Consider the following 27,291-nt stretch of genomic DNA (forward strand, 5'->3'; position numbering starts at 1 on the left):
CAGAGACCTTCTCTGCCCATAGTCCAAGTTTCTGCCAATAGACCACCGCCTCTGTGTGATGCACAGAATAGATAGCATCTGTATGCATGTGGTTGTGTGTCTTTGTGTGTGTAGCTGTGAACAATGGAAAACAGGAATTAAAAATATTAAACACAAGCAGATTGTTTGGACTGTAATTTACAGTGAAACAAGTATTAAAGGAAAACACTAGGACAAAAATAAAAGAGTGGCCAGCTGCACAGATGGATCTATTTTCAGATGCACCACAGAGCTAGCAAACACAGGTGACGTCTTCAGCGCAAACCCAAGCTTAAATACAAACTAAATCTCCCCCCTCCTCTCATTCTTCCCCTTCTTTCCTCCCTCCATCTTTTACCTTCTTTCTCATAGTCCATCTTTCACACGGTTGTGATGTGCAAGTCATGCATCCTATCTCAGATTGACAAATCTGAGCTCAGGACATTTTCCGGAACATTTCTACTGTAAACTTCACATTTTATTTTCTGGATGTGCTGTGTGTTAGAATGCAAATGTTTAAGTTGGTTGCTCCTGGCATCTTCCATAACCCTCCCTGCCAGCCCCCAAGAACAATGTCCAGAAATTGTCCATGATATCATAACATCAGCAGAATTTATACGTCATGTTCTGCCTCCTGCATGTTTTACACAGGTGCCCCCCCCCCTGTATGAATCTTCCAAAATTATGTTCCTGTCGTTTTGAATGTGTCTGACCTGGACTATCTCCTGCTGTGTTCTTCATATGTGAAAATCAAACTCAAGAAAATGTCCAGACACAACTTTTGGGACATTTTCTATTGATAGGTTGTTGGCACACAGCACATCCACAAAAAGAGACAACGCTCTTGAAAGCCAATAAACAGAACCCCAAAAGGAGTGCTCTGCATTTTAGATTCAGTTTTAATTTGTGACTGAGGCTGTAAGATGTGTGACAATCACAGGAGATTGGTGCTATAGCGGTTGGTACAATTTGTAACAGTGTGTGAATCCTGTGTGACTGCACAGATGATAAGCACCATGTGTTGCCTTGATTCATGTTTCCTCATGGCCCACCTGTCTCGGTGTGTGTGGCTCCTGGTAGCTGGGCAGGATCTTCAGCACCACGCTGCCGCTGGCCTCCTTCAGCATCTCCTGGAGCGCTTTGTGGTCGTTGCCCACCTCTTTGCCGTTCACCTCCTTGATGATGTCGCCCACGTGCAACAGACCTTGCTGGTCGATCATGCCGCCGTGCAGGATCCTTGCAATCACCAACTCGCCACTTTCTACCCGAAATGTCACTCCCTATGCAAACGGACACAGTTCAAATATCAGAAATTTTGCAATATCTTCAGTCTGCGACACAGAATGACATGAGTGATCGTTAGCACTATTAGCCAACACATTTTGACATCTTCTTGTTCGACACTGGTCCAGAGAGGCTGACGGCAATGTAGAGTGTAAGCAGCCAGTTTGTGTCCGATGAGCTGACTGTAGAGTGTGAACACATAAATCATGAGATTTGGCTTCACCATCAGACAATTTCCTCATATAGTGTGAGGTGGTTGCACAGTGTATGCCCAGAACCTGTAATGGCTGAAGGATGAAGCTGATTCCAACATGTCTTCAACTAATCAGTGTAATGGCCTCTAGATGCTGGTTGCAAATATTCCCTACTGTTCCTTTAAGTAGGTATTTAGGATTAAATACAGATACCCTTAAAGGTGAGTTTGCTTTGTTGAACAAGGCTAGTCCACTTATGCTGCCTCACCTGATACAAACAACACTAGGTTGACTTGGGGCGAGGAATTATGTGTCTGATAACCCTCCACAAATATACGAATGATTTTACAAAGAGGCGTAAGGGAGTCGGAGTTTAGAAAAGAATAGAGCACCTGGTCTATGGTGTAAATTTACAACATGTCAACCTAATGCAATAAATCACTTCCAGTTTGAGCTACAAAACAGGATAAATCTGACGTATTCCTCCTTTAAACAAGCAACGAAATAATCCAATCGCACTGAGTGCATGTGCTTCTTCCGATGCATAAATTCAACTTTTTATTGAGGAGATTACAATTAACAGGAGGAACTCTATGGTACTTAAATAATTGAAATGTGCAGCTATACAGAAATACAATATACAACAATTGCTGACTTGTCTCAAACCCAGAGAAATCCTCAATTCTATACAAGGTTACAGGACATATCACGGTTTTCATGTCCACTTTACCTGATGCTTTGCCAATCTTCGCTTTAACTTCCGGGACAAATGAAAAAGGAAAGACACACTGCTAGCCAGTTAGCCAGTCGGCAGTTTTTTCCTTCCACTATTTGTGTTGGTCAGTAGTAATGGATCATGCTGATTCATCGGCGTTTGCTGCGTAAAGTCACTAAATCTTTAATACCTAACCTCAACCGTAAACCGGATTTGCATCTTATTGGTTGTAGGTCGATTTTTATCTTCCAACCTGCTTCACAATGTCATCAAACGAGGCATTTTGTTATTGTTTTTGATATATAGCATTAAACTGAGCAGACTTACCAGGTGCTCACCGGACACCTTTCGGATCCCCACCATCCTAACTGCGTCTGGAGGCACCGGCTGGTTGTTGAGAGCTGAGTCCATGAAGGAGCAGGGGCTGGGAGGAGGGGTCTCATAGTTCTTGGAGGCCACAGAATCATGGGTCTCGAGGAGCGACTGTGAGCGGGACGAAAGGCCACACAAACAACACCGCAGATGATGACAGAGCTGGCAACATGCTGCCCTTCTCAAATTACATGGTCTCACTCACCATAATACAGACACTACTGTAGCTCTGAATCAATTAAACCCATATGGGCACAGAACCCATCATTAAGCGTGAACCTCACTTTGAAAAGTGATCCAAGATTTGTTTTTCTGGCGCCTGTTTATTAAAGCTACCGCTTGCAGCAAGATGTGAGTTCTGTCATCCCTACCCGGAAGTGGGGTTCCTTCAGGATGTCGGCCAGCTCGTCGGCTGCCTGGCTCCTCTCTGCGAGCGGCCCGAGATCCTTGAGGATGTCCTGGACCAGCTCCATGTTGTTGTCCCTCACAGCCTCCAGCTTGGGCTCCTCGAACCGCTCATGGGCCTGTTATCCAAAGAATTGAAAACAGATATTACTTAGCGCTCCCATTATAGAACCCAGGGATGATTGATTGCCTCTGCTTCAAAAAGTTAGATATTCTATCGGCTTTGAAAAGGAATTTATAACTTTTAGTTCCATTTGCACGTATTCTCGGTGAAGAGCACCTAGCTGAGTTACAATGCAATGTTTTCTGACTTCTGCAGGTTTTTTTCGATATAAAAGGTCACAGGAGCCAACAACAAAAGCAGCCAGATGACACCAAGCCACTGCTGAGGAAACACACAGTGTGCACTCATAAATCCTGACTGAAAACCAAGAAAATAAAGCACAAACTTGAGTCAAGTCTTTGGCTGTGTAGTGTGCTGTGCGAGATAAATATTTCAGGGAACATTAATTTTTCACTTTCCCTTCCTCTGCTGCCGAGGACTGAGGCACCTCTGCTTATTGGACACCGCTGCTCCAAGGTCACAGATACAAACAAATAACTTTAATCTTTCCTGTCTGGTTTTGGGGCGTTTCCAATCACAGACCTGGAATTCAGTTTGTGACATTTCTGCTCAAACTATTTTGACAAACTATTAAGTTTAAAAATGTGATTCTACGTAAAATGATCCATCCATTCATTATCTATACCTTGATAAAGAGGCGGGGGTGCAACCTGGACGATGTAGAGTCGCCAATTAACCTGTGGACTGTGGGAGAAAGCCAGAGAAACTGGAGCAAGCCATGGAAACACAGAGAGAACACGCAATCTCCACAAAGAAAGACCGGGATTTAAACCCTCTGGTTTTGAGGAAACAGTGTTGACCACCACACCACCGTTCCTCCCCTGGACAATTTACAGTTTCCACTTAATCTGACCAATCTTCACATGATTTGACTGTGGGAGGAAGCCAAACTTCACAAAGAAAGCCCCTGGCCATACCTTGAATCGAACCATCTTGCTCACCTCTATGCCACCTTATATGAAAGCTAGAGTTCCTGACACCAGCTTGTATCAGAAACAACTTACCAACCCTACCTTTAAGCCAAGCCCACAGAATTTAACCACATTCAGATAAACTGTTGTACAGAGTTTACAGTGGCACCAGTTGCAAAGGCACACCAAGTGATGTTGAATTTGAAGGCTGACATTATCAGGCGATCCCACAGAGGATTCGTCTGGTGGGACTACAAACTAATCTGGCAGCCATGATGTTTGTTTATTCAGGAGGAGAGGAAGAATCCCTGATGAGAGACAGGATATTGTACACGCACACGCACGTGCACGCACACGCACACACACACACCTTCCTGCATGTACACACTTCCTCACTTAAATTACACACACGGACACATGGACACATGCATAGCACAGATACCATCACAGACAAAGATTTTTGCACATGGATTAAAAAAAACACACACACACACTTACACACAAACAAATACACACAGTTCATGGTACTGCAGCAGCAGTTTGCTCATTTGGTGGTTCTGGCAGAATTCTTTGTAACCTGGGGGAGCGATCTGTCAGCCACAGTTACTTTGGACAACCTGCCAGCACAGACCCTTCGCTATATGATCACACTGCTTAGAAATACAAGGACACGACCTACAACATTTCTAAGGAAAGTGTCTGTTTTAAATGTGTTGGTTACATATAATGAAAATGTAAAATGACCGAGATAAACATGCTGTGAAGAGTCCTATTATGCGTTAAACAGTGTATCTGAAAGCAGATTGAGGCTGTTGATATGCAGTCTATCATTGACAGCAATTATTCAACAATTATTCTGCCAAGTGCAAGACAATCTTTCTAAATTTTCTATCTATTGTAATTACCAGACACTACCGCTAATTTCCGCTACAGAGGCTAATGAGCACTGCTGTTCTCAAGGCAAAAAGCAAAAGCTGTGTAGTAATTGAGTTTTATTTCTCTATGAGATATTGCTGCGCAAGTTTTCCGGTTTAGTCTTCTAGACCTTCAAAATCTTCTCTTTCACACTGTGCAAATAAAATACCATATAATGTCACTCATGTATTTTTGATCAATAAAGAACAATAAAGCTTATTGTGGCTTTCTCCAATTTTTGGGGTCAGATGTTTGACCATAGCCTCTCTGCTCCTTTCATTTTCTTGTAGTGAGGCCAAAGCATCTTGATCCCCAGCTAGTGGCTGGCTGCAGTGTAGATTATGAATCCTGGCACGTCAAATACATTTTTCTCAAAGATAGTTTCTGTTGTGGCACAGATGCACGTTCAGGGGGCTCTCTTTTCTGATAAGGTGGGTTTTGTTAATTGATGCAATAAAAATGGGGTGAAACATCATGATTGACAGCGGATTGGTCAAGTGTTTGTGTCAGTGGGATCTCGGTGCCACGTCTGCATCTCCCAATCGATAAACTAGACAGACTCTCTCTCTAAATGTGCAAGGTGGCAGCATTCGTATGCGGGATATATAATTTCTGGTGTATGCGATTTCATTTACAGTGTTCTCTGCTGTTTCTTTTTCTTTTTTTTTTTTTGCCTCCGATTGTGACTCATTTTGACTTTACTCGTCAGCCAGCTCGCATCATATTTTGTGTTTTTAACGTCTGACTGGCCAAGAGTCCCTTGATTCATGCCTCTTAACTTCCAGTCATCCTTGGTAACCCCTGGATAGCTAAACACAATCCCCAAATGGGCTTCTGGACTGATTTTCGGCTGGAGTGAGCACTGTCTTGCTCTCTGCCTGAGAAACACTCTGTCCACATTCCCTAGTTCTTCCTCTCTTGAGTCCAGAGCCTGTAAGGTGTTGCTTAAATACCAGGATTTTCTGCTTGAATAGTGACCTCCTCTCTGGCACATTGCCCCCAAAGTGTCAGTTCCTGAGATGCAGGATATGGAAAAATACATCAGCAGGTCTTGCATCATTCGTGCACCATACGTCCTTCACCCACAAGCAGGAACAGGCTTTTTAATTGACAATAAGGATAAGAGCCTTTGTCGGTCTGTAGTTTCCAATAAACTGGACCTCATCATGTTAATCAATTGGTCTGTATTTAGGGAGGCCTCCACTTCCATGATACTCTGGTCTTTTCTAGTGTCTTGTTTTTACTTCTTTAAATCATTTTCTGTCTGCACCTTGTCTTTGTGAGGTTTTAAGCCTAGAAAGCCACAACATTTAACACTGTTGTTTTAATGTTGTTGCTGATTGGATGTGCTGGGTTGTGCACTTGGATCCTTTTTCTAAGAACCACGACCACAATGAATGAGATGAGCTACAGAATATAAACACAAGCTATTTAAGCATTATGATTTATGTGTCCACGCATTCAGCTAAATGTCAATAACTGAAAGGAAACTGGATAATCATTTTTTTTTTGCTTGGCAGATACGTAATTCCTCGATTGTTTTTCACAAGCTGTTTTGTATAAAAAAACGAATTTATTTTTGTGTACCAAATGATGTTACTTGACAAAAGACATTTTGTCATTTAGAGTGTGATTATGTAAAATGTGATGATTGGAAACTGGACTCTATGTTAGCCTGTCTTTTCCTCTCTCAGCTCATCCAGTGTCTAAAGATCCACGAGAAGTCATCGTCTTGCAAACCCTTTTTCACATCCTTCAGCAGAGCATCTTTACTCACAGCTTGCATCAGCACATTCAATATTCATAAGAATGCTCATCAATACACCGGTAGCACCTGCCTCAGACATTCAGAATAAAAACACAGTATGTGAGTGTACATGCGTGCCAGTGTCATGCTCTGGCACGCATGTACACTCACATACTGTATTTCCCCGGAAAAAAATAAAGGATGGCAGTCAGTTAAAGGCCAGGTCTTCAATAATTGCGAGGGACGTGGTTGACATAAACAAATAAAGGACAGCTCTCCAAACACAGGTCGCGGAAAACAATGGGGGGGATTAAATGAATTGATATGCCAACAGCATAATGTACATTTTATATTCTATTAATATAATAAATCCAATAATATAGTCATGCTATTTTCACACTTTGTTGGATTAGTCATTTAAGTATAATCATAATATGTCAGTCGCTATGTGTGTAGCTTTGTCGTACTTTATTCTCCACTGACTGCCTCCATGCCTGAAAATGTTTCACCTTTAAAATGTTGGTTTTAATATGAAATACAGGAACTTTAACAATTGAAGATGGTAGCAGACAAAACAAGCTTGCTACTACACTATGACCAATTGTGCTTATTAAACAGAGGAAATAAATAAAGACCTGCCTCTAACCCAAGTAAAAGCCTTCTGCAGTTGAGGAAAACAAAAAGCCCATGGCCACTATTAAAGGAAAATACAATATTCAGTTTTCTGCAGAGGAAAGATCCATCAGTACTGTGTGGAACACAAACTATCAAACAAAGAAAGCAATAGAATGCGAGAGAGAGAGAAAATGCGACTTGAAAGGAGCTCCAGACTTTGTGTTTTCAGCAATATGGGAGTTTTTGATGCAGCACTCCCTTACTGTTCCCTGTGGATAGTCCATCTCCAAATTTCCTGAACACAACAGCCTTTGAATTACTGAACAACCCTGCACAGCTCTTTACCTCCGGCCCTGTCTGAGTGTGAGAAGAGGCTCGCACACCGATGCATCTTCCTGGACACGAGCAACCTCTAGGCCACAAGCAGCTTCCACCTCAGTGAAACTCAACTAACAGCAAGTTTGCAATCTTGAAAAGATGAATGTGGTTATCCATACTAATGACTGTTGTCAGCATAAATTAAAATTCTTTCTTGTTTTGAAAATCATTTTTTAAAAAGGCTTTAGAAACTATTCTTGGTGAGAAGTGAAGTGAGGAAGACTTTGAGAGTAGAGAAGTGGGATGAAACTGATAAGACTCTTCCACTGCAAAGCTCTTTCACTCGTCACAGCAAAAAGCAGCACTCTGCAACAATGACATCGCTCTCCTCCGTGTAAATATGAAGCACTAGCTTGGATCATTTTTCTAAAAGGGAGTTTACATGAGGAGAAGTTTTAAATTAGATTCAAACATCTGCTTCCACGCAGATAATGTACTTCCGAAATGGTTCTGGGAATCTGTAGGAGTCTAATAAAGTCTCCAGTGTAACTAAGAGACATGCCCCGTCTGAGTGCGGAGGATTGTGTTTAAGGTTATTCAGCAATAACACAAGTAATTTGATAAACAGATTACAATTGTCTACATTAATTTGAAAACTTAAAACTTTTAAATAGTTTCAGGCCAAAGTCCAGACACAAGCTTAACGTAGACGTTGTGTTGCGAGAAGAAACTAACAGAGTGTAATTGACTTAAATCAGCTCTACGAAAAATATTTCCTGATTTAAAGCTGCTGGTTTCACATATTTCTGTTTAAAGATGCCAGAGTTTTCTTGGACAAAGTTATAAGGTCCTTGGAATTACTTCACTCATTAGCTTCCACACAGAAATAGCTTTGATTCAAAGCCTGGCTGACTTTCCAAGAGAATTCTATAAAACTGCAACATGGATTTATAAATTTACCATGTTCGTTTTTACACATAAACAAGCAAAGAACGATACACATATATATAAAATCCACATTGGTTTCTACACTGGAAATCCTCCTTCAGTCTAATGGAAGTGGTTTAGGTGGCATAGAGAGTGAATGACATATTCCTGAATCAGAAGGGTGCGTGACTACTATGGGAGTCTGAGTGGGGGGTCACACCTTTATGAGCGATAAAGCACGCTGCAAATTGTGCTGCAGATAGTGCTGCACACAGCTATAACATACAGCAATGGCGCGGAACATCAAGCTCGGGATCTCTTCTGTTATTATGAAAAGTGTAAACATTGGTTTTTATTCAGCGTGAAACTGTGGCAGACTAAATTGGAAAATGGCGGGCTGCCAGTCGAGATAATTAATGGGGAAAACTGTCAGTGGTCTCTCTCCTAATAATAGGCATGAGTACATATTAGTATAAAGTACTTGTCAGCTTGACAACCTCATGGAGGAAAACTGTGAAGCTAACTGACTGCTGCTTCAACCTTTTGCTCATTGCCTTGTTAAAATGACTGACGGGTGGGAATGTTCAGAGTCCAATAAAAACAAAGATGCTTTTTGCTGTATTGTCTCACTTAATATTGTTATATTCCGAAGACATGCTGAAAATACATTTCTCAGAATGTTTTATCAGGATGACAACCACATTCAACAGACTATTCAATAAACCAATCTGTGCCCTCATAGAAACACTCAGATTCAGTTACAAGAGCCAGATGCCATGTCTATTATCTGGCTTTAAGTTTGTACAGCATTGTCAATAACATTAGCACCTCTGAAGATTCGCCTCTATACATTTGTGTTTTCGTTTTTTGTATGTCTCTACAGCATGATACAGAGAGATGATAAGAAACCAGATGGCTCATTGATTTTCATTTCCAATTTATGAGAAAACAATGAAGTACGGCCATTAAGATGCTAATGTAATTGCACTTGATGAATTTAATCAGTTTTTTGGGGGGGGTATAATTCTTGCAAGTAGAAAATGTAATTTTAAATGCAACAGTGGTGCTGGATTTTAAGTTTCTATTTTGGGAGCAATTGTTTTAATAAAGTTTCTCAAGTTTCTCACCGTTTCTCAAGTTTCTCACCGCAAAGCATGCGTTGGTCGGCGAGGGGCGTTCAAGTGCAATGCGCCAAACCAGACTCGCAGGACACATTGGGCAAAAGAGGCGGTCAGCTTTACTGTCATAGAATGTGAACAAGTAAGTTCGCCTCACCAACTGGCTAAAGATCGACTAGCTAAGAGAACCTTGAGAGGCATCAGATTGTGTCATGGTGTGGTTAATGGTTGTTTGACAAAATATAAAAAATTCAACCATCCTATAAAAAGAATGGCTAAGAAGCTCAAATAATTTCTGTTTGATTTAAAAAGAAAAGTAAAAAGTTTTATTCAACCATACAATGGCTAAGAAGCCCGAATTCTGTTTAGGATGAAAATTATATTAATGTTCTATATGGAATAGCAAAGACAACTGCTAAAGAACTGCCGAGTTACAGCACCATTGTTTGTTTATTTATGAATATAAAAAGAAAACATGTTAAATGTATATATCCTTCTTTTGTTTTCACAAAAATATACAGAGAAAATCGGTAATGTGATTAATCATGATTAATCCATAGAAACCTGGATTTAATTTTCATTTCACAGCCCTACTATTTACAAATTCAAAAGTGTATCATGCATGCAACACATAAACATAACTTTGCAGTGGTTATATCAACTGGCATCCAAACTAATATAACTAGCCTGTGTTATTGCAATCTAATTGTAATTTATATAAAAATGTATTTGTCCTTAGCTGGTTCATTACAAACTTTTTTCTGCACAGCACACACACACATACATCCCTACATTTTACAGTGCACTAGATAAAGTTGTTCTTACCACAGGGCTCTCCATGATGCCTTTCAGGAAGATGAGGTCCAGGTCGTTGGCGGTTGTAGAACTTGTGCTGTCGCTCAGTGTGTCCAGGGCCTGATGCATGGCTACGCACACAGAGAGAGAAAGAACAGTTTATTTCACTTCACTCCCTGTTCGACAGAGACCCATGGGAAACTAAATAGATCGCCTCAAAGAAAGCGCACTGACTATAGTTCACACTACATGGCTGAAGGAAAAGAGAGGGAGAGGGAATGGGAGCTGCCTAGCACTTTTTCCCAGGCAATTCAACCTCTGTCACTCGCCCTCCTCTCAAGTCTGACAGAAGCGACAGAATCTTTCTCCCACAACTTCCTCTCTCTCCCCCCCTTCTACACACAGGTTCATAAACAAACACATTCCATCTGAAACCACAATAAAGTTTCTGAAGTTGCAGAGAAAATAAACATTTTTCCCATTTTTCAGATTGGATGCCGGCACTAAAGGGCACTTGGCAGACTGGCTGAGAATAATGTGAATATGGCAAAGGCAATGATGCAGTTTATTTTTCCCTGTTTTGCTGATTCATGGAGCGGAATCTGTGATAAGCCCATAAAATAAATTCATGCACGCACACACACACACACACACACACACACACCCGTATCTCAAAAGATGTCAAATCAAACTGCTACACCGCATGAAATGACCAATCAATCAGCGGATGCAAGGTGATGTCAACAACTCAATGGAGGTCGAGAAATGTTGAGTCTAGCTTTAAAGCTGACTTTATTATATGATAAATTAAGATGCAGAACACACCGATATCTCCTGCCAGAAGCAATAATTACAGCAGATGGGACCGTCACAGGAGTGAGCATTTCTATTCACAGGACACAACACCAAAGCTTTTATTTCCAAAGCTAAATAACCCCACTTTCTTTATCCTGAGAGGCCATCCACCACATTCCTATGAGACACAAGACACTGAATAATGATGCATTTCAATAATAGAGCAATGGCACAAAAGCCCAAGATGACTTCGACCATGCTAGTAGTTCTGTGAGGCCATTAGTGACAGTGGTGTGTTGAAGTAAATGTTATCACTACCATGACAATATGCTCATGCTAATGATAACATGCTGATGTTTACATGTTTACCATGTTCCTCATCTAAGCGATGGGAAACTTTTAGTTTTTCCAGCTACACTACTGGTATAGCCTCATAATAAAATTGATGTGATGATGGTGCTAGTATATTTCGAGAAGTACAGAACTATATTTGGTGTCAAAGTGTTTCTACATCTACAATTACTGCACAACCATGAAAACAAGACACATGTCTTCCACTCCGGAAAAAGATCAAAAGACAGAGAGATATGAAGTCAAGAAGGCCAGAGGAAGACGACCTCAGTGATTACACAGTCCATCTGCCCCCTCTCTGAATAATTTGATAAGTAAATTCAATTAATAATTACACAATTCCGCTGTGAAGTCTTGTTTTCCCTCTAACACCAGCTCTGCTCTGTCAGAAGAGTTACCAGATGTGTGCCTGGCAGATGACAGAGAACCGGCCGGCTCGGCTTACAGATCCTGCATAATTCTGTGTAATCACCACAGCTCCACGGTAGTGTTGCTGCCACGTTGACCCTTAAGCTGATGTCAGCTCATCTCTACTTTTCGGGATACTTGAACTTTTTCCCTGAACGTCCACACTCTATCAATATATTTACATTTCACTGATCATTTTCTCTTTACAAAGGTATAAAGAGACGGTGTGAAAAAGAACTGCAGAATAATACCCATTTTTCCAGCGCAAAGTATGCCAAGGGTCGTTCTATTATTCATAGAGATTATTAAAAATCCAACTTGTCCTCTTTCTTTCTTGGGTCTTGCTGCCTTTCTTCTCTCTGCATCTATAGATAAATAGGGTTCCTCCCCTCGTTTTCCCTGGTGTGTATCAAAGCAAAGGCAATAGGGCTGTGCAGGTCAAAAGTTCACACAGGAAGAGGTCCGGATGTCAGGCTAAGATACCATCTTTATTCCTTCCTCGTCAAACTGCGACTCTCTCTTGAAAATAACGTCCTCTTTAGAATTCAGGTGCAGTATCTCATCTTGTACACTGCCACTGTCAAAGCCAGCTTCCCCTGCATAAGCCTGCATAAACTTCCAATAAAATTGCACAGCCAGAACCCAACAGCTTCTTTTATCACCAACAGTATTTATCTTCCTGCTGCTCGTGTCTCATATCGGCGAGAAAGTCACATGTATATATTTTGGGAGCGGTGAGAACTCAGGTGGAAGTCATTTTTCGCTTCAGTGAACGTAAACTGCCCACATTATACCCTGTAACTTGATACCATGAGAGAACTCCATTAAGCAGGTGATGGCTTAAGAGCACAAACGGGACTCAGGTGTGTAGACAGAGGAGCAGCTACAGTACATATCCGTCGCGTACGCCTCAGAGCCCACTCTTCTGGGGAAAGGCTGCGAAACTTAAAGCCCTTCCCCTACTTGAACGCGTCTTGTTTTTACAGCATTTCTCTCCGTCTGTGTGCCAGCGGGATTTACAGAGACAGGGGAGTCCCACTGGAGCAGAGAGATAATCATGACAAAAATCATAAGTTCCCAAGAGGGTGGGAGATCTACTTTGCCAGCACTGTGTCATTCCGCGGAAATCTGCAGTAATAACACAAACAGTGGTGGCCCTCTGTATCAACTCCCAACAAATAATCCCCCCCAAAAAAAAACATCGGACGTGTAATCACAAGGAAACCAAATTAAAAGATGCTTTTGTTGGTTAAAGTCTCATCTGAGTGGCAATTCACCTCCAAGGAGAGTTACAATTAAACTCAATGCCGTGGGCAGTTATTGTTTGTGCTTACAGCACAGCGGGGGGGAACAACAACCTCTTAGCCGGTGCTTATTGAAGGTTGTCTGTTGCTATGGAGTGGCAGTTGGGGAGAGAGGGGGGGGGGGGGGGGGAGCTGAGGGAGGGTGGAAAATGGAGGGAGAGATATGAGAGATACTCTCTCAAAGCTGAAGCCCCATGGGGTCTTGCGCACAGAGGAGTGCAGTGTGCAGCTGACAACACTTCCAGTCTCTGGCTATCAAAACAGTCTGACCTGCAGATATTTACTGACATAAACTTCACGTCTTAAAATAAAGATGCAAGCAAAGAGGCACCTTGAAAAGCACTCAGTAGATTAAACTTCCCTGCCAAGGCCCAACAGTCTCTTTATGAAACCACATTTAAATTCACCAGATCCAGACTTTTATTGGGATCTGAACCAAATTGTACAAACTCATTAAGATCAGTCACCTAAATATGCCAATTTGTTTTATTTCAATAAGATTCGTGAATAATTCTCTGAGAAATCAACGCCCTACATCGCAACAAACAATTAGATCTAAACTTTAGTATCTGATCTAATGTATACATCCTCCACCAAAAAGGTTATGCTTCATTGCTGTTTGAGTTTTAGCAGAGATGCAAAAACTATTGAACAGATTTTATTGGAACTTGGTGGAAGGGTAGGGTATCGTACGAGGAAGAATTCTTTAAAAAAAATTCATTAACATTGCAAGATAGATGCATCTATCAACATGGTCAGTTTTCCTGGGGAATAATGCATGAATTTTGAAGAATAATCCGGAATATTTAACTCATATCTATGAATATGTTTAATTTGGTGCAGCTTGAATGTGCCATGACAGAGGTATGACATCATCCGGGCACCATTTGTTTGTCTGTTTATACAGGATTATGCAAGAACTACTCAACCCATATTTCCATGAAAGGAAGAACCCATTACATGTTGGCACCGATCAAGATAAACAGGCGGATACAGGATTTTTCTTTAACTTCCTTTAACTTTGGGAGAGAGAGCATCAGCCTTGGCGGAGGTATGCACTTTCCTAACGCCCTTCCTTTGTTATCCTGGTTCTACTAAAAAATATTTTAATGTGAAAATTCACTGTATAGCCGAAACTAAACTTTGAAAGAACACTGAAAGTCAGGCTCAGCCAAGACCTGGAGGTGACTATCCTGGTTCTTTTACTGGATAAGGTCAATGCTATGCTAGGCAATGCTTTTCAGTGTGCAGAGGGATTCTGCATTCATAACAGCAGCATTGTTCTGTGAAAAACACAAATGGATATCTGAGCAGCCCTGTTCTCAATTATATTTTCATTCTGTCCTGGGAGTTATTGCAACTTTATTCCCCATCGTTCAGTTAAAATGACAGAAAAGCAACATGTTGACGAGGAGAGTGAGACGCTTCCAAATTACCAACACCACCTCCGTATAATAAAACGTTCATGGGCCTCCACAGACATTATTAAATGCTTAAAGGTTTCTCTAAGATTTGATTCTGCTCCCCAGCAGATATAATTACTATCAATCTCTCAGGTAGAGAAAGATGAATGTCTAAGATAGTGGGGGTGAAGTATATTGGATTGGAGTATATCAGATAGAACTGTGCACCAGACCTGATTAATCATTTATGACTGTAGTACATAATAACTTTGGTTTTATACTATTGGATTCTTGACTCTTTCCATGTCAATGTCGGTGCAGAGTATTTTCTTCTCCTATATTCGGACGACAACTGTCACAGCTAAAATGTGAATTCTTCTCAGGATACTGAAGTCAACGTTCCCCTGGTGGAGCCACGTTGAAAAGACAAACAGGCTCATGACAAGATAAGGGAATGTTGCGCGGTTCGGTGTGGGCATATCTATTGTGTCATGTAGTTTGGTGATAAATCTGCCGGTGTGTGGGTGTTGGTGCATATCTAACTTATTCACGCTTGTCTTCCAACAACAGCTCTTCTCATCTGGTTAGCATACACTGAATAACTGCATTTTTATCCAAGATACGAACACCACCATCTTGCACAACTGGAGCCAGAGTCTGTGGAGTGGTGCGATCGGGGGGGGGGGGCTATGGTCGTGAGGTCTTGCTGATACTCACACTTGACCAATCATGAATCGGTGTTAACTGTCAATCATGATGTTTCACCCCATTTTTACAATCAAACTAGTTAAGAGCAAACTTACCAGAAACATGAGAACTTGAACAAACATCATTGTGATAAGAACCACCAAATATTACCAAAGCCATCCTTGAACTTTTTTTTATTTGACCTGTACTTTTTAGTTATGTCCAAATAGCTCCATTAGAAATCCATATCATTGAGATATAGCTGAGCAATCACTTTCCTGGATATTATTTTAAAATAACTAAGGATGACACATTAAATAGTTTCTTTTTAACAGAACAAATTTGATTATGTTCTGCTGTGATCTACTACAGCAGCGTGCTTGACTGTCCCACGAAAGGCCTAATTTCTGGGGGGACTTGTTGCGCTCGTCCAATCAGCAAGATGAGCCCTCATCTAGAAGCCCTCTTTTAAGACATCCCATCGCCATGGTGATGCGAGCTGGTATGGGTACGAGCTGGATCGCCTCATTAGCTGGCTGAAGGTCACTGCTGGAGACAACACTTGTGATATTCGTGACATTCTGCAAATGGACAGCTGCTCCCATTACACCTCACACCAACGGCCGCGGAGCGCCACGGGCGAGATCATCCTTTTCAAACGAACCAAGTTTAAATCAGGGAAATTAAAACCGAATGAGTTACATTTTGACTTTGAGTGTGTATTGGTTTTCCACGCACCAGTTAATGGAAGAGCAAACAGAGATCACCAGGGTGCGATACGGATGAAGTAATCGCCAGTGTGAGAGTATTATGGAATACCCTCAGCCAGAACAGAATTAAATTGTCCCATTCTGTTGAAACCCAGCGATTATCTTTGACAGCCTAATCCTACCCATACACTGTTCTCAATGATCCATCATCTGTGTTTGAACACCACTACATTAGTATGGTCGACACACACAATAACTCTCTGATCGCATGGGACTTCAGTGTGTGTACGTGTGTGTGCGTATATAAAGAGATGAAGGGGAGGGGGGGTAACAACGAGGCAGCCTGACAATTATTTGAAGGTTGTGAGTCTGACACTTCCAAGCTCACGATCTCTGATCACAACACTAATGCATATGAATCATCCCCCTACTTACTCACCATGAATGTACAATGCACTGGAGGTCTTGCTTTATCCTTCCTTCTCTCTCTCTCTTACACACACGCACAAGCACAAGCACACACACGTTCTGAGCTGATAGACGGGATGCAAATGCTTTGACAGAAAATGTGATTCATTATGGCTTGTCACTGCTGTGTTGTCTGGCTACATTACAGAGCAGAGAATCTCTTGCGAGGCAGCAGCACACTGTCTGACATGCAATAGACTCGGAAATTATGTAATGACTCTGTGAAACTTGACGAATTAAACATGACACCGTAAAATAGTTGCTTTAGTTCTTTTTATCAAGAGTCCAAAACACTAATATTACGTGTGTGTGTGTGTTTTTTTTACTTACACATGCAACCCAGGGGGTCAAAGCACTCATGTAAAATGATGCAAGTGAATAAAAGTACATAAATAGATATAGACACACACTCAGAACATAATACTGGGGGGTATGCAACTCTATGCAATATTAATGAACTCCCATCAATTATGAACTGAATGTATGGTGCTTCCCGCTCCATTCTCTGTGCATTGTCATTCAATTAAAAATACTACTTCCTCTTGCAGAGGCTCTTGCTCTTTTAATAACTTCTTATGTTTGCTTTCTTTGCTCAGCTCAAGGTTCAATTCCTCTTTCTATCACTCTATACTTCTCATTGTGAATTAAATTAAAAGAAGATGTGGCATGTTTTCATCCTTTAGTGAATATTTATAAAACACCCTGCTGTCTCCCTTCCCGTCTTTGTACTCTGCTGTCTCAGATTCCTGTGCATCACATGCTGCCCTGGGTCCTAATCTGTCTCTGCCCATCTTCATCACACTCTGGAGGTTTCAACCAGCACTTCAGGAGCAGGTGCAATGCGAATATAAAACAACAGCTCAGTGGCCAACATATGCACAAGCATAGTCCCCTGTTTAGTTGTATTGCCTGTAAGAAAACACATAATCAGTGGACATGTTTGTTTGTTTATCCATCTTGCATCCCTCTCACGCCCAGCAGGCAGGGACCTGTGCTCTTACCTTCTCCATCCAGCTTGATTCCCAGGCCCTCCAGGGAGTTGGCCGAGTCCCCTTCCTCCAGGGAGAGCCTTCCAAACAGGCTGCCAGCCATGGTGAACAACACCTTACTACAGCGCTCACAGCAACACACCCAGTACAGTATCTGAGGCAGACTGAGAGATCTCCCTCCTTCTCTCTCTCTCTCTCTCCCTGATTCTCTCCACTTTCTGCCAAAAACAGCTCCTCGCTATTTCACCCTCCACCCCCCTCTCCACCTGCTCTTGACGTGAATGTGTATAAGCTATGCCTGGCTGAGTGTCTTCTCCTCCGCATGAATGAATGCAGATGAGAGAGGGTTGAGTGCATGAGCAAAGGAAGGTGTGTGTGTGTGTGTGGAGAGAGAGAGAGAGAGAGAGAGAGAGACAGAGAGAGAGAGAGAGAGAGAGAGAGGAGGTGTATTGTGCTTTTCTCCAGGAGGAGGGGCAAGTAAAGGAGGAAGGAAGATTTTCCCTCCAGGTTTCCCTGCGGGGGTTACCGGAGGAAGAAGCAGCAGAAGGCTGGCGTTTAGGAATCGGTCAGACACATACAGTACGAGTGATGACCCTCTATCCTCTATATCAAACTCACAGGAAGAAACAGAGGCAGCCTCACAGATTAATTGTGTCCTTTTCTGCTCATAAGTCGAGGAAACGCATCTGAGCTTCTTCTCTGACAGGAGTTGAAAGATATCTTACTGCTTTGAATCTAAACTGACCCTTCTCTAACCTTTCTTTCATCCAGCCTGCGCAAAAAAGTAGCAGAGCTGAAAAGGATGATTTCCAAATTCAAAATCAGGACATGAATTGGTTCGAGGAAACTATTTACTGTGATTTACAAAAAATCACCAGTCATCCAGACTCACCAGTCATCCAGAGGCTAGGGTACAAATCAAGACTGACCAACAGCCCAGTACAAAAAAAAAGAAACTCTCAGTGGAGCTGATTTTCTCCCTCAATTTAGCAGCCGACTGCTGCAATTTATTGCAGCCTGATAAAATATTATGAAGCTTGGAGGTCTACATCTGACCCCCTGTTAACCAATATTCTTACTATCTTTGTTCTCCAGACATCTGGTCATCGCTTTGCAATCTTTTATGTACCTGGATCAAGTGCCCTTTGCACCGAGACAAGAGGAAACGAGTGGATACGTGCCAGATGAGAATTCAATGCAGGCACCTTTTTTGGCACTCATACGAGAAAATATAATTCTACTGATGTAAAAATATCACAGTTTTAACTTTGATGTCACTGCCAAGGCCTACATATTCAAATTCCCTTTGATGTGACGCCAACAAGATACAGTGAGATTATATCACACACAATGACGATGAGATGCCAGATTTAACCTGGATTCCAGAAGATCCATGGAAACCTCTGCACATGTGTGATACTGGCTTTTGTTGTCAGCAAAATAGTTATACATTATATTCTGGAATCAGTTGTATCAAGCAGTTTGGAATAGACAGCCTTGGATTTTATTGAAAGACAAAGTGCAGTTTTTGGAGCTGTTACCATGTTCAGTAGTTAGAGATTATGCTGTGAAGTCCACACTGAATGACTTTAGCTTAATCTTTACTTAAAATGTCTTTATTTTAAGTATTGTAGTGAAGTACTGAAGTAATCCCAAACTTTCTCTCTTAAAGATATAACATGATATAATTATATTTTGTTCGCCTTCTGATTGTGTCGTAACAGGATTTGCAGTTATTGGGGTGACTTCAGGTTTACTTCAGGTTTACTTCAGGGTTTTCAGTCGCACGGTTCATGGTAACTGAATGGCTAACCTGAAGGTTAAATTGGAGATGAGAGATCAACCAGTATAAAATCTCCGCCCACTGATCAATTTCTTTGAAACATGACTTCAGCGTTCAAAAAGGATCCGGTGGAGCTCGATGTGGATTGTTGTGGATCTCTGAGGAGGACGAAGGTCTTCAGAGACCAACAACATCCTCCTGCCTACTCTGATGGGTGTCATTATGAAAGATATAGATTCTCATCAAAGGGAATGATAAACCTTTGTCAACCGCTGGAGCCGAACATAACCAACCTGACACTTGGGACCAACGTGCTCACAGAACCACAGACTGTCTGCATTGATCTACCTTGGTTTAGTTACTGATATTGATGTACTGGGTGTGTTAGGGGTGGGATAACCAGACATAGTTTATACTTTTATCCTCCTCTTTAACTAGGTTTATCCAACAAATTTAATATTTATTAAGAGTGTGGGATAGATAGTTCACAGATTTACCTTGTGGCCACCCCAATCCCGCCCTCCCCCCTCTCTCTCGGTGCACACTCTCCTTAAAGGGAAGTTTAAACAATGTCTGGTTGGTTAAGTCAATCCCTGCGCCCAACACACCCAGTACACATCAATGCCCCTGTTTCCAGAGGCTTCAGGTTCATCCTGTCATCAAAATACAAAATGTGCACAGTCATGGTCCGTGGGTCATAGCGGTCCATATGTTTTTATTGACTAGTAATTCCAAACATTTCCACCAAAGTGAGCTCAGAGTCAATGCAAACAGTGTGTGTCAAAGTAAAGCCCATTATAGAGGCTGCATCATGTGATTAAGAGAAACGTTTAATCTCTTATCCAAGAGGCTTCTTCAGTTCAGCCCTGGAGGGACAAGTGACAGATTCATATCTCATAGCCCTGAGTTATTTTTCTCGCTCCCATGCGAAATTATGTTATAATATATTTTTCCCTCCAAATTTCACCAGGGGGCTCCGTAACTTAAACATTCACAATATCAAATTTTTTACCAGTTTTCCTTCCTGCATTTAGCAGCTGTTTTTTCTCCTTGTATTTTTCTAATATATCTATAATTGACAAACTACCCATGCAAGAGACTCAATCCTGGTTGCAAATCAATTAACTGTGATGAGTCATTATTATTAAAATTTAAACGACTCGCTAAATGCTTCCAAAGAAAAATTTGAAATTCTGTGTGTGTGTGTATTTTTTTTTTATCACTGGCTACAGCTGCAGATCTGAAGGGCCTGTGTGCCAGAGTGGAGGACAGGGAAGGATACAACAGCAAATCCTTTGAGGCATGAGTGATCCAAGACTAAGGTTTTAGCACTCTATTAGCCAGCTCATTAGGTCACATTAGAACTTGAGAGATGAGATACATGTCCTGGGTGCTGGAACAAGCACAAACCATTTGGTGTCTCCACACACACAGACACGCACACACACGCACGCACAACGATACCCGCATCACAGCGAGACCGAGCCACTTACCCGAGTCGGAGCTGGATGTTGCCACAGGCATTTTGAATATTGGTTCTTCCCTGTATCCTCCACAAAAAGCGTTCGATCAACTGCAATGAAAAAGAGGAGAAAAAGAGTGAGGGGAGCTGCACTATTATATTTAAAGAAATATTTTGAATACGAATGGGTAACCCCGTACAGAGGCAGAATTAAGGCTGAAACAAGAGAGGGTGGAAGGTAGAGTCGTGCTGTCAGGGATCAGTTGACGTCTTAATGCAGCAATGGAAAAGAAAACAAATCCTTCTGTGTAAAGTACTTGTGCACACAGCTCATTCCTAATTCGTCTAATCAAGCTCCCACACACGACAAATGGTATCTAACTTTATTAATACCCCAAAATAGAATTACCAGTTGCTCTGGAAACACACAAACAGTTTTAGCCATCGCTTCCGTCAGGAATATTTTTAGCAACAGTTGGAAAAGAAGGCGGGCGAGTGAGTGGGCAGGCCAGCTAACATTAGCTTACAGAGGATCTCTGTTGATTCTAATTGATCCGTTTCACATGAGGCCGTGAGAGAAAGCAACAAACATCACAGGCGAAACAGAGGAGGACTAAGCATCTGTTGTCCTGCAGATCAAAAATTGACCTTTCAGGTGAAGTGGAGTTGTGAAACACACACACAGCGAATGGCAATTATGAGTTGAAGGAGAGTGTGTTGGTGACAGACAGAACCGGCAATCAATGGGGAAGAGAAAGAGACAGACATAAGAAAATACAAGATGGATGAGGAGAAACTGTCAGGCAGAAAGCTCTTAGCTGTGAGGAAACATAGGGCGTGTGTGTGTGTGTGTGTGTGTGTGTCAGTGTGTTTGTGTTTGTGTATGGAGAGGGGGGGGGGGTTACGCTGACAAGAACAATGGCGAGGAAGAAAAGAGTGCCGCTGATGAGGGAGACTGTTGTATCCAAGGATGTTAATTCCTGGTTGCCATGACAATAGCGATCAACGGTGGAGCCGGGCGCCGTGGTGACCAAACCCTGCAATGTCACCACAGGGTCAGTGTGTGTGGATGTGTGCTATGACAACCTCATCATCACTGATTGGGTTTGTAGGGATGAAGGAGCACTTAATGGCCAAATGGGGGCGCTAATGCTAAAAATGACTGCTGTATTCAGAATGCCGCTTGCCCTCTGATGTCACTTATTTAATAAACTGGATTAATTAATTTTCTTCCTTCAGGTGGCGTCACTGTCTTTTCAACTACAAAGCAGCTCATATTCCTTAGCTTTTCTCCTGGGTGACATTTTTCATGGAGACAGATTATTTTTAATCACTCTCATATATCTTCTCCGTAGCCTTTCAGTGGTCATTAAACACAAATATCAAAAGGTCTTCGAGCCCAGGGCTGTGTCATCTTAATAAATTGTTCTCTGCACAGATTTAGAAATTCTCCAGAATCCTATTTGTTCAGATACTTGAAAGGTTGTGGTTTTGTGTCCAAGCATTTCATCAACACCTCCTGGGGCACCAGTCAAGTATTCATTTTGTTCACAGACATATTTCAGTCATGATCAAAAGATACTGATTCACCACAGTCAAGGATGCCTGGAGATGCATTGGAGCTTGAGTTCTGGAACTACTACTTCAAACCTTCATCGTAATACAGGTTGGAATAGTTCATTTCAAGATATTTCATAAACTTTATTACTCTTATGACAGCTTAGCTTTAGATTTATTCCACTGAAAAACTACTTTCCATCAGCCATTAATTCTGGCAATAACCTGGGTCTTTCTGCTTTATGTTTTGATCATGGCCATGTTTATTAGTAATATATGTTTAACTATCTTTATCTAATGTAGTTCATCTATTTCTCCTTACACACAGACATGTCATGTTTGTAATATTACGACATCTCAGGGTAAGTGATTGTGTACAAGTAGAAGTAGATTTCATTATGTTTTTGAGGATATGAAAGTTCTTATTTTTCATCTATCTTTAAGCTGCATGGTTCTCTTTTCACTATCCGCGATTGAGAGAGAAAGACGATAACTTGTTTAACAGCTGTGAAACTGTTGCCGCCGCTGTGACACTGAAGCAAATTCTCTCCGATGCTGAAGGACCCAGTGCTTTCTACAAAACTAATCTATGCGGATCCGGACCTTAATACAGCATACCAGTCCCTGGGGCTTATCCGTGGCATCCCGTGTTTGCACTGTGAAACGAGCTTGTTAAAAGTATGCAGAGACCACACGGCAGCTAAGAGGTCAAAGCCGATTGCAGCGGGACTTGGCTGTGCCAGAGCTGGACTGACACACTTGGAGGAGGGGCAGGATCCTCTCTGCCCTCTGCCACTCACACATGACTCCTATATTATTGACAGGGTAGAATAAGGAAACATCTAATAACGGGGCAGTTATCGCTGTTGGTGGCATTGACTTAGTGATTGGTGACAATTTCTGGCATAAAAGTGTGGACCTGCAACCTGTTATCAAGCTCTATGATCAGGGATTTAACAAGCATTCTCAAAAGCGTGATAGAGACTGTCGTTCAGTGAGATCCTTCATATTGTTATTTTCACACAACTTGTTTTTCTGCTGCAGATGGAAAATACCCTGCAGTTGGTGGTCAGTCTGTCTCTACTGTGATATCTTGCATATGTAAACACTTTGATTTTTATTCTGTTTCTATTAGTTAAACCCCACACACGTGCAATTACACAAAAAGATGAGATGTTCCGATACCGAAACCAGCATCAGTCCTGCCAAAATTGCTGGGTCGGGAATCTGCATGGATGGAAATCTGTGTACCAATCCGATATCATGTCTTAAAGTTTATTAGCTTCACCCAGATGTAATTCTCTTTTCCCGGAAATAACTTCTTCTTCACTGCAGTTGCGCTGTACTGCCACTGGCAAGTACTGTTTTATTAGAGCAACAAAGAAGAAGGTAATGTAGCGTTAGTCAGAGCAAGCTAAAATGTCAGCAATTTGGAGATATCATCATCACTTTCATGCAGCGTTAGCAGCATAAAGCTGTTCAAATACGTACACTTTTTCTAAATGCACTGGTATTGGTACTCTGTATCGGCTGATATGCAAAGTCCAGGCATAAGAATCAATATCAAGAAGGGAAAGATGGTATCACATTTTCAGAGGTGCGATCATCTCTAGAGTCAATCTGTTAAAACAAGAACCCAGCTGGGTCTGCATGTGTTTGGTGTGTGTGCACAAACACGGATCTATAATTATATTTTTACTTATTTTCGATCACAACTATCTCATACCACTGAAACAATACACCTAGTTTAAATTCCTGCAAGGGCCAAGTCTTACATAACCGTTAACAAGGGCAAAGGTTGAGGTTCTGTTGCCTTAAAATATCCCTGAAATTCTATAGAATAAATGCTACAACCTGTATTTTTTCAATTTGAGCTTGCATGGTCTCTTTCTACTATTCATTGAGGTTTGTGACTTATTTGATTAAAATTACTTTTCTTTGGCTCAGTAGGAATTTTGCCTGCAAGGACTACAAGCCCACACTCAAAGAAACCCATGTACTGTGGCCAATCATTTCATCACCAGACTGTATTTCTCTAACAGCGAGGATCCCCAACAGTTGTATCTATTGCTGGAAGGTTGGACTGGCAGACGTGGCAAAGAGCTGCAAATAAAACCTGGAGCCAAAGACTGGAGAAAAGCATCTTCTAGCACATTTTGCCCTAAAGCAACGACATATGTGGCAGCCCAGGTGTTTTTATGGCAAGTGTAGAACGCCTCGAGCTGTTCCCACAGTGAGGCTTCATTAAGGCCTGTAAACATGCTTACACACACGCAGTCACAGTCACACACACACACTAACACACACCAGTGACCAAACAGGTCTTAATCCACACATGCAGCCTGGCGTCAGGCCTATAAATAACCCTGTGCTCCCACAGGTTCAGCTCCTCTCATTACTTTACAAGGGAAAACTGTTGTATCCAAGACAACCATGAGCAGCTCCTCGCTTTTTTTCCCCCCGGTGCTTTGCCATGGCAACAAGGGAAAATGCGTAAAATAATAATAAGTCGGAGCTAAAATTGGATCTTCAATACAGACTCGCTCTTTATCTGAGGAAATGGTTTCCTGTCCACGCAATAGTTAAAAGAATTTCACACAGCACGTCAGGGAATACAATTTAACAGCTGACAAACCAAAAGTAGCCTACTGCTGTTACAGCATGTCTACAAATGACGTCTGCAATGAAATCAGGCAATGTTTTCAACTGTGATTTCAAACCTGTTGTGTTTATACAAGAAATGTACAATTCTAGAGCTGAAGAAAATGTGCCAATTCACGATGGCGTATTTAAAACAATGAATAGCTTCCTTAGAAAGAGAGTTAATCCTGTCAGAGTCTACACTGTTCTAACAAAAACATTGAAATCACTTAAGAGGCTGTGTGGAAACATAAGAGCTGTTTTAGTACCTTCTCTTGATGAAAGAACCACAATGTTTATGCCTCCTTGTTGTCAGACTAAAGTCTAAAAGACAGCTTGAATCAGCTCCCTCTGTCTCGCCTGCTGATGCTATCATAGCTACAAATCCAAACTGCACACTGCTGTTCATTGAACGATAGCATACATTTAAAAGCAAGTTCTAGGCAGTCGGTGCAGCATGGTCGAAAGGTTTTTAAAAATCAAGGTCTACATGCACAACATGGAGGAAACCTTTATTTTAACAAGCATTGAAAATCTAAATACCAATCAATAATGGCGTCAATACTCATGAGCCACATGAGCAACCCAGAGATCCTCAAACAGTAAGAAATCAAGAGTAAGGTTTGTTATCTCCTGTGTTATTAGTAGTGTTTTTTATTAATGTATCTTTTCTCTATTAAACTTGACTCAAGAATTGGCTATCATATCAGAAGCACGATAAATACAAGTATTACCAGCTTCGCCAGATGAGAACAAGACATCTAATGAAATCTGTTCGTCTCAGTGATGCGAGTCGTCTCCCTCCCTCAGCTCCACACAGATTGTGTAATTTGTGTAATTGGAATTAAATGTCATGTACATACCACTGAAAGGCTAAGTACTGAGGCAAAGTGCAGGGGGCCACTCTGGGGAAACATCTGAAATCCCAACCCTGCCTGGACTTCATGACACGTCCTCTCCCGTATTTCTTTTCTTTCTTTCTGAGGAAGTTTCCACAATGGACTAAACAAAATGAATATCACAGTTTTTCAATGTCATTAAATCTCCCTAGAGTGAGTTCCAAAGAAAATACCCACTTTTATTACGCCATGTTAATATCATTATGGTATTACAACCAGTCCAATGAACGTCCTTGGAGGTTAAGCTGAAAAGCATTCCTGCGAGCTGCTTCGGCTGCTTTAAATTCTTCTATTGTTTAACGCTGTCTCAACTTCTTTTGAGACAGCAATTGGTCTGAAAGTCAAAAATATCACCCAAAAAATTCACTTGCAAACAACCATTGATCAGTTTGATCTGGACCGAGACCACTTCTTCGGTTTGTTTGTCTGTGAATCCGCACCTTGGTCTGAGACACCTTTCACTGCTCTTATTTTGGTTTGGGCTGAACTGCAAAGTCTGAAGGTCCGCACAACATATGATATGATAGGTGTGAAAACCTAGCCTGGATGCCAGATGAACTTAGCCCCGCCCACAATATTTTTGGTCGGGCAGTTCGGTCTGGAGTCGCTCCATTGGGAAAAAATTATGCCCCGACTGGGCCAATCAGATTGTCAGGGCGGGCTTTATACGATGATTGACAGATGATCAACGGTAACGTAATCAACCACGTCATCAAAGTGCCCTTGGGTTGAATTTGTTTTCAACAAACATGCCTGCCGCTGGAGAGCTGAGATGTGTAGATGCTGCCATTGAGTCTGTTTTAGAAGACATTGACAGCGCATTCATTTTGAAAGAGGAACAGAGAACGTGGAGGCGACGCCAAAGCACCGCGCTAATCCCTATCGCCCCGGCGCTTGGCTGTTCACAACGGACACTGAAGCGACGCTGAACCGCCGGGCAGCGCTAATAATATCACCCGTTGATCCAGTAGATCGCTGCACGGCTTTGTGCCGGTCACACCGGAGGCTGAAGCACAACGCTGCGCAAAGGCTGCCTCGCGGTGCTTCAGCCTCCGGTGTGACCGGCACAAAGATTTAACATGAGAGTGGATGGGAGCCAGCTGTTATTTAAGGCTTGGCGCTGCGCTGAAGCGTCCGGTGTGAACCCGGCGTTGGTAAATAACTCACAATGCGTTGCTTAGCATACGTCACATACTACGTTGCTCTGATTGGTTGTAGGTCTATCCAATTGAGCGAAGAGGAATTTTACTTCCTGGTCAGTTGAAACACGCCCCATAATCAGAGCCCAATGGAGCGGTCTCAGACTCACATTCTGACTAGAATTGTGAGTCTGGCTAGTGAAAACCTGTTGATGACACAAACCTTCCACTCCAGTTC

The 27,291-nt window shown here is 41.9% G+C and overlaps 1 protein-coding gene across 3 annotated transcripts in view; it reads right to left on the bottom strand.

The window, feature by feature from the left end:
- The window catches only part of mpp2b (MAGUK p55 scaffold protein 2b), a 38,069-nt gene that overhangs the window by 7,920 nt on the left and 2,858 nt on the right, over nucleotides 1–27,291 (bottom strand). Inside the window, exons 1-6 of one of the 3 annotated variants that reach the window (XM_062378865.1) lie at nucleotides 21,019–21,114; nucleotides 20,850–20,929; nucleotides 10,489–10,589; nucleotides 2,955–3,107; nucleotides 2,539–2,694; nucleotides 1,071–1,298 (exon numbers count right to left, since the gene is read on the bottom strand). In XM_062378865.1, the coding sequence (XP_062234849.1) occupies nucleotides 1,071–1,298; nucleotides 2,539–2,694; nucleotides 2,955–3,107; nucleotides 10,489–10,589; nucleotides 20,850–20,880 (669 nt within the window). In that variant the 5' untranslated portion in view covers nucleotides 20,881–20,929; nucleotides 21,019–21,114. Of the gene's footprint in view, nucleotides 1–1,070; nucleotides 1,299–2,538; nucleotides 2,695–2,954; nucleotides 3,108–10,488; nucleotides 10,590–17,585; nucleotides 17,683–20,849; nucleotides 20,930–21,018; nucleotides 21,115–27,291 lie in introns of those variants that run through there. The other 2 variants (XM_062378864.1, XM_062378863.1) reach the window with 2 other exon arrangements.

The sequence above is a fragment of the Platichthys flesus genome, chromosome 20 (assembly GCF_949316205.1).
Source record: "Platichthys flesus chromosome 20, fPlaFle2.1, whole genome shotgun sequence".
In the NCBI taxonomy this organism is placed as follows: domain Eukaryota; kingdom Metazoa; phylum Chordata; class Actinopteri; order Pleuronectiformes; family Pleuronectidae; genus Platichthys; species Platichthys flesus.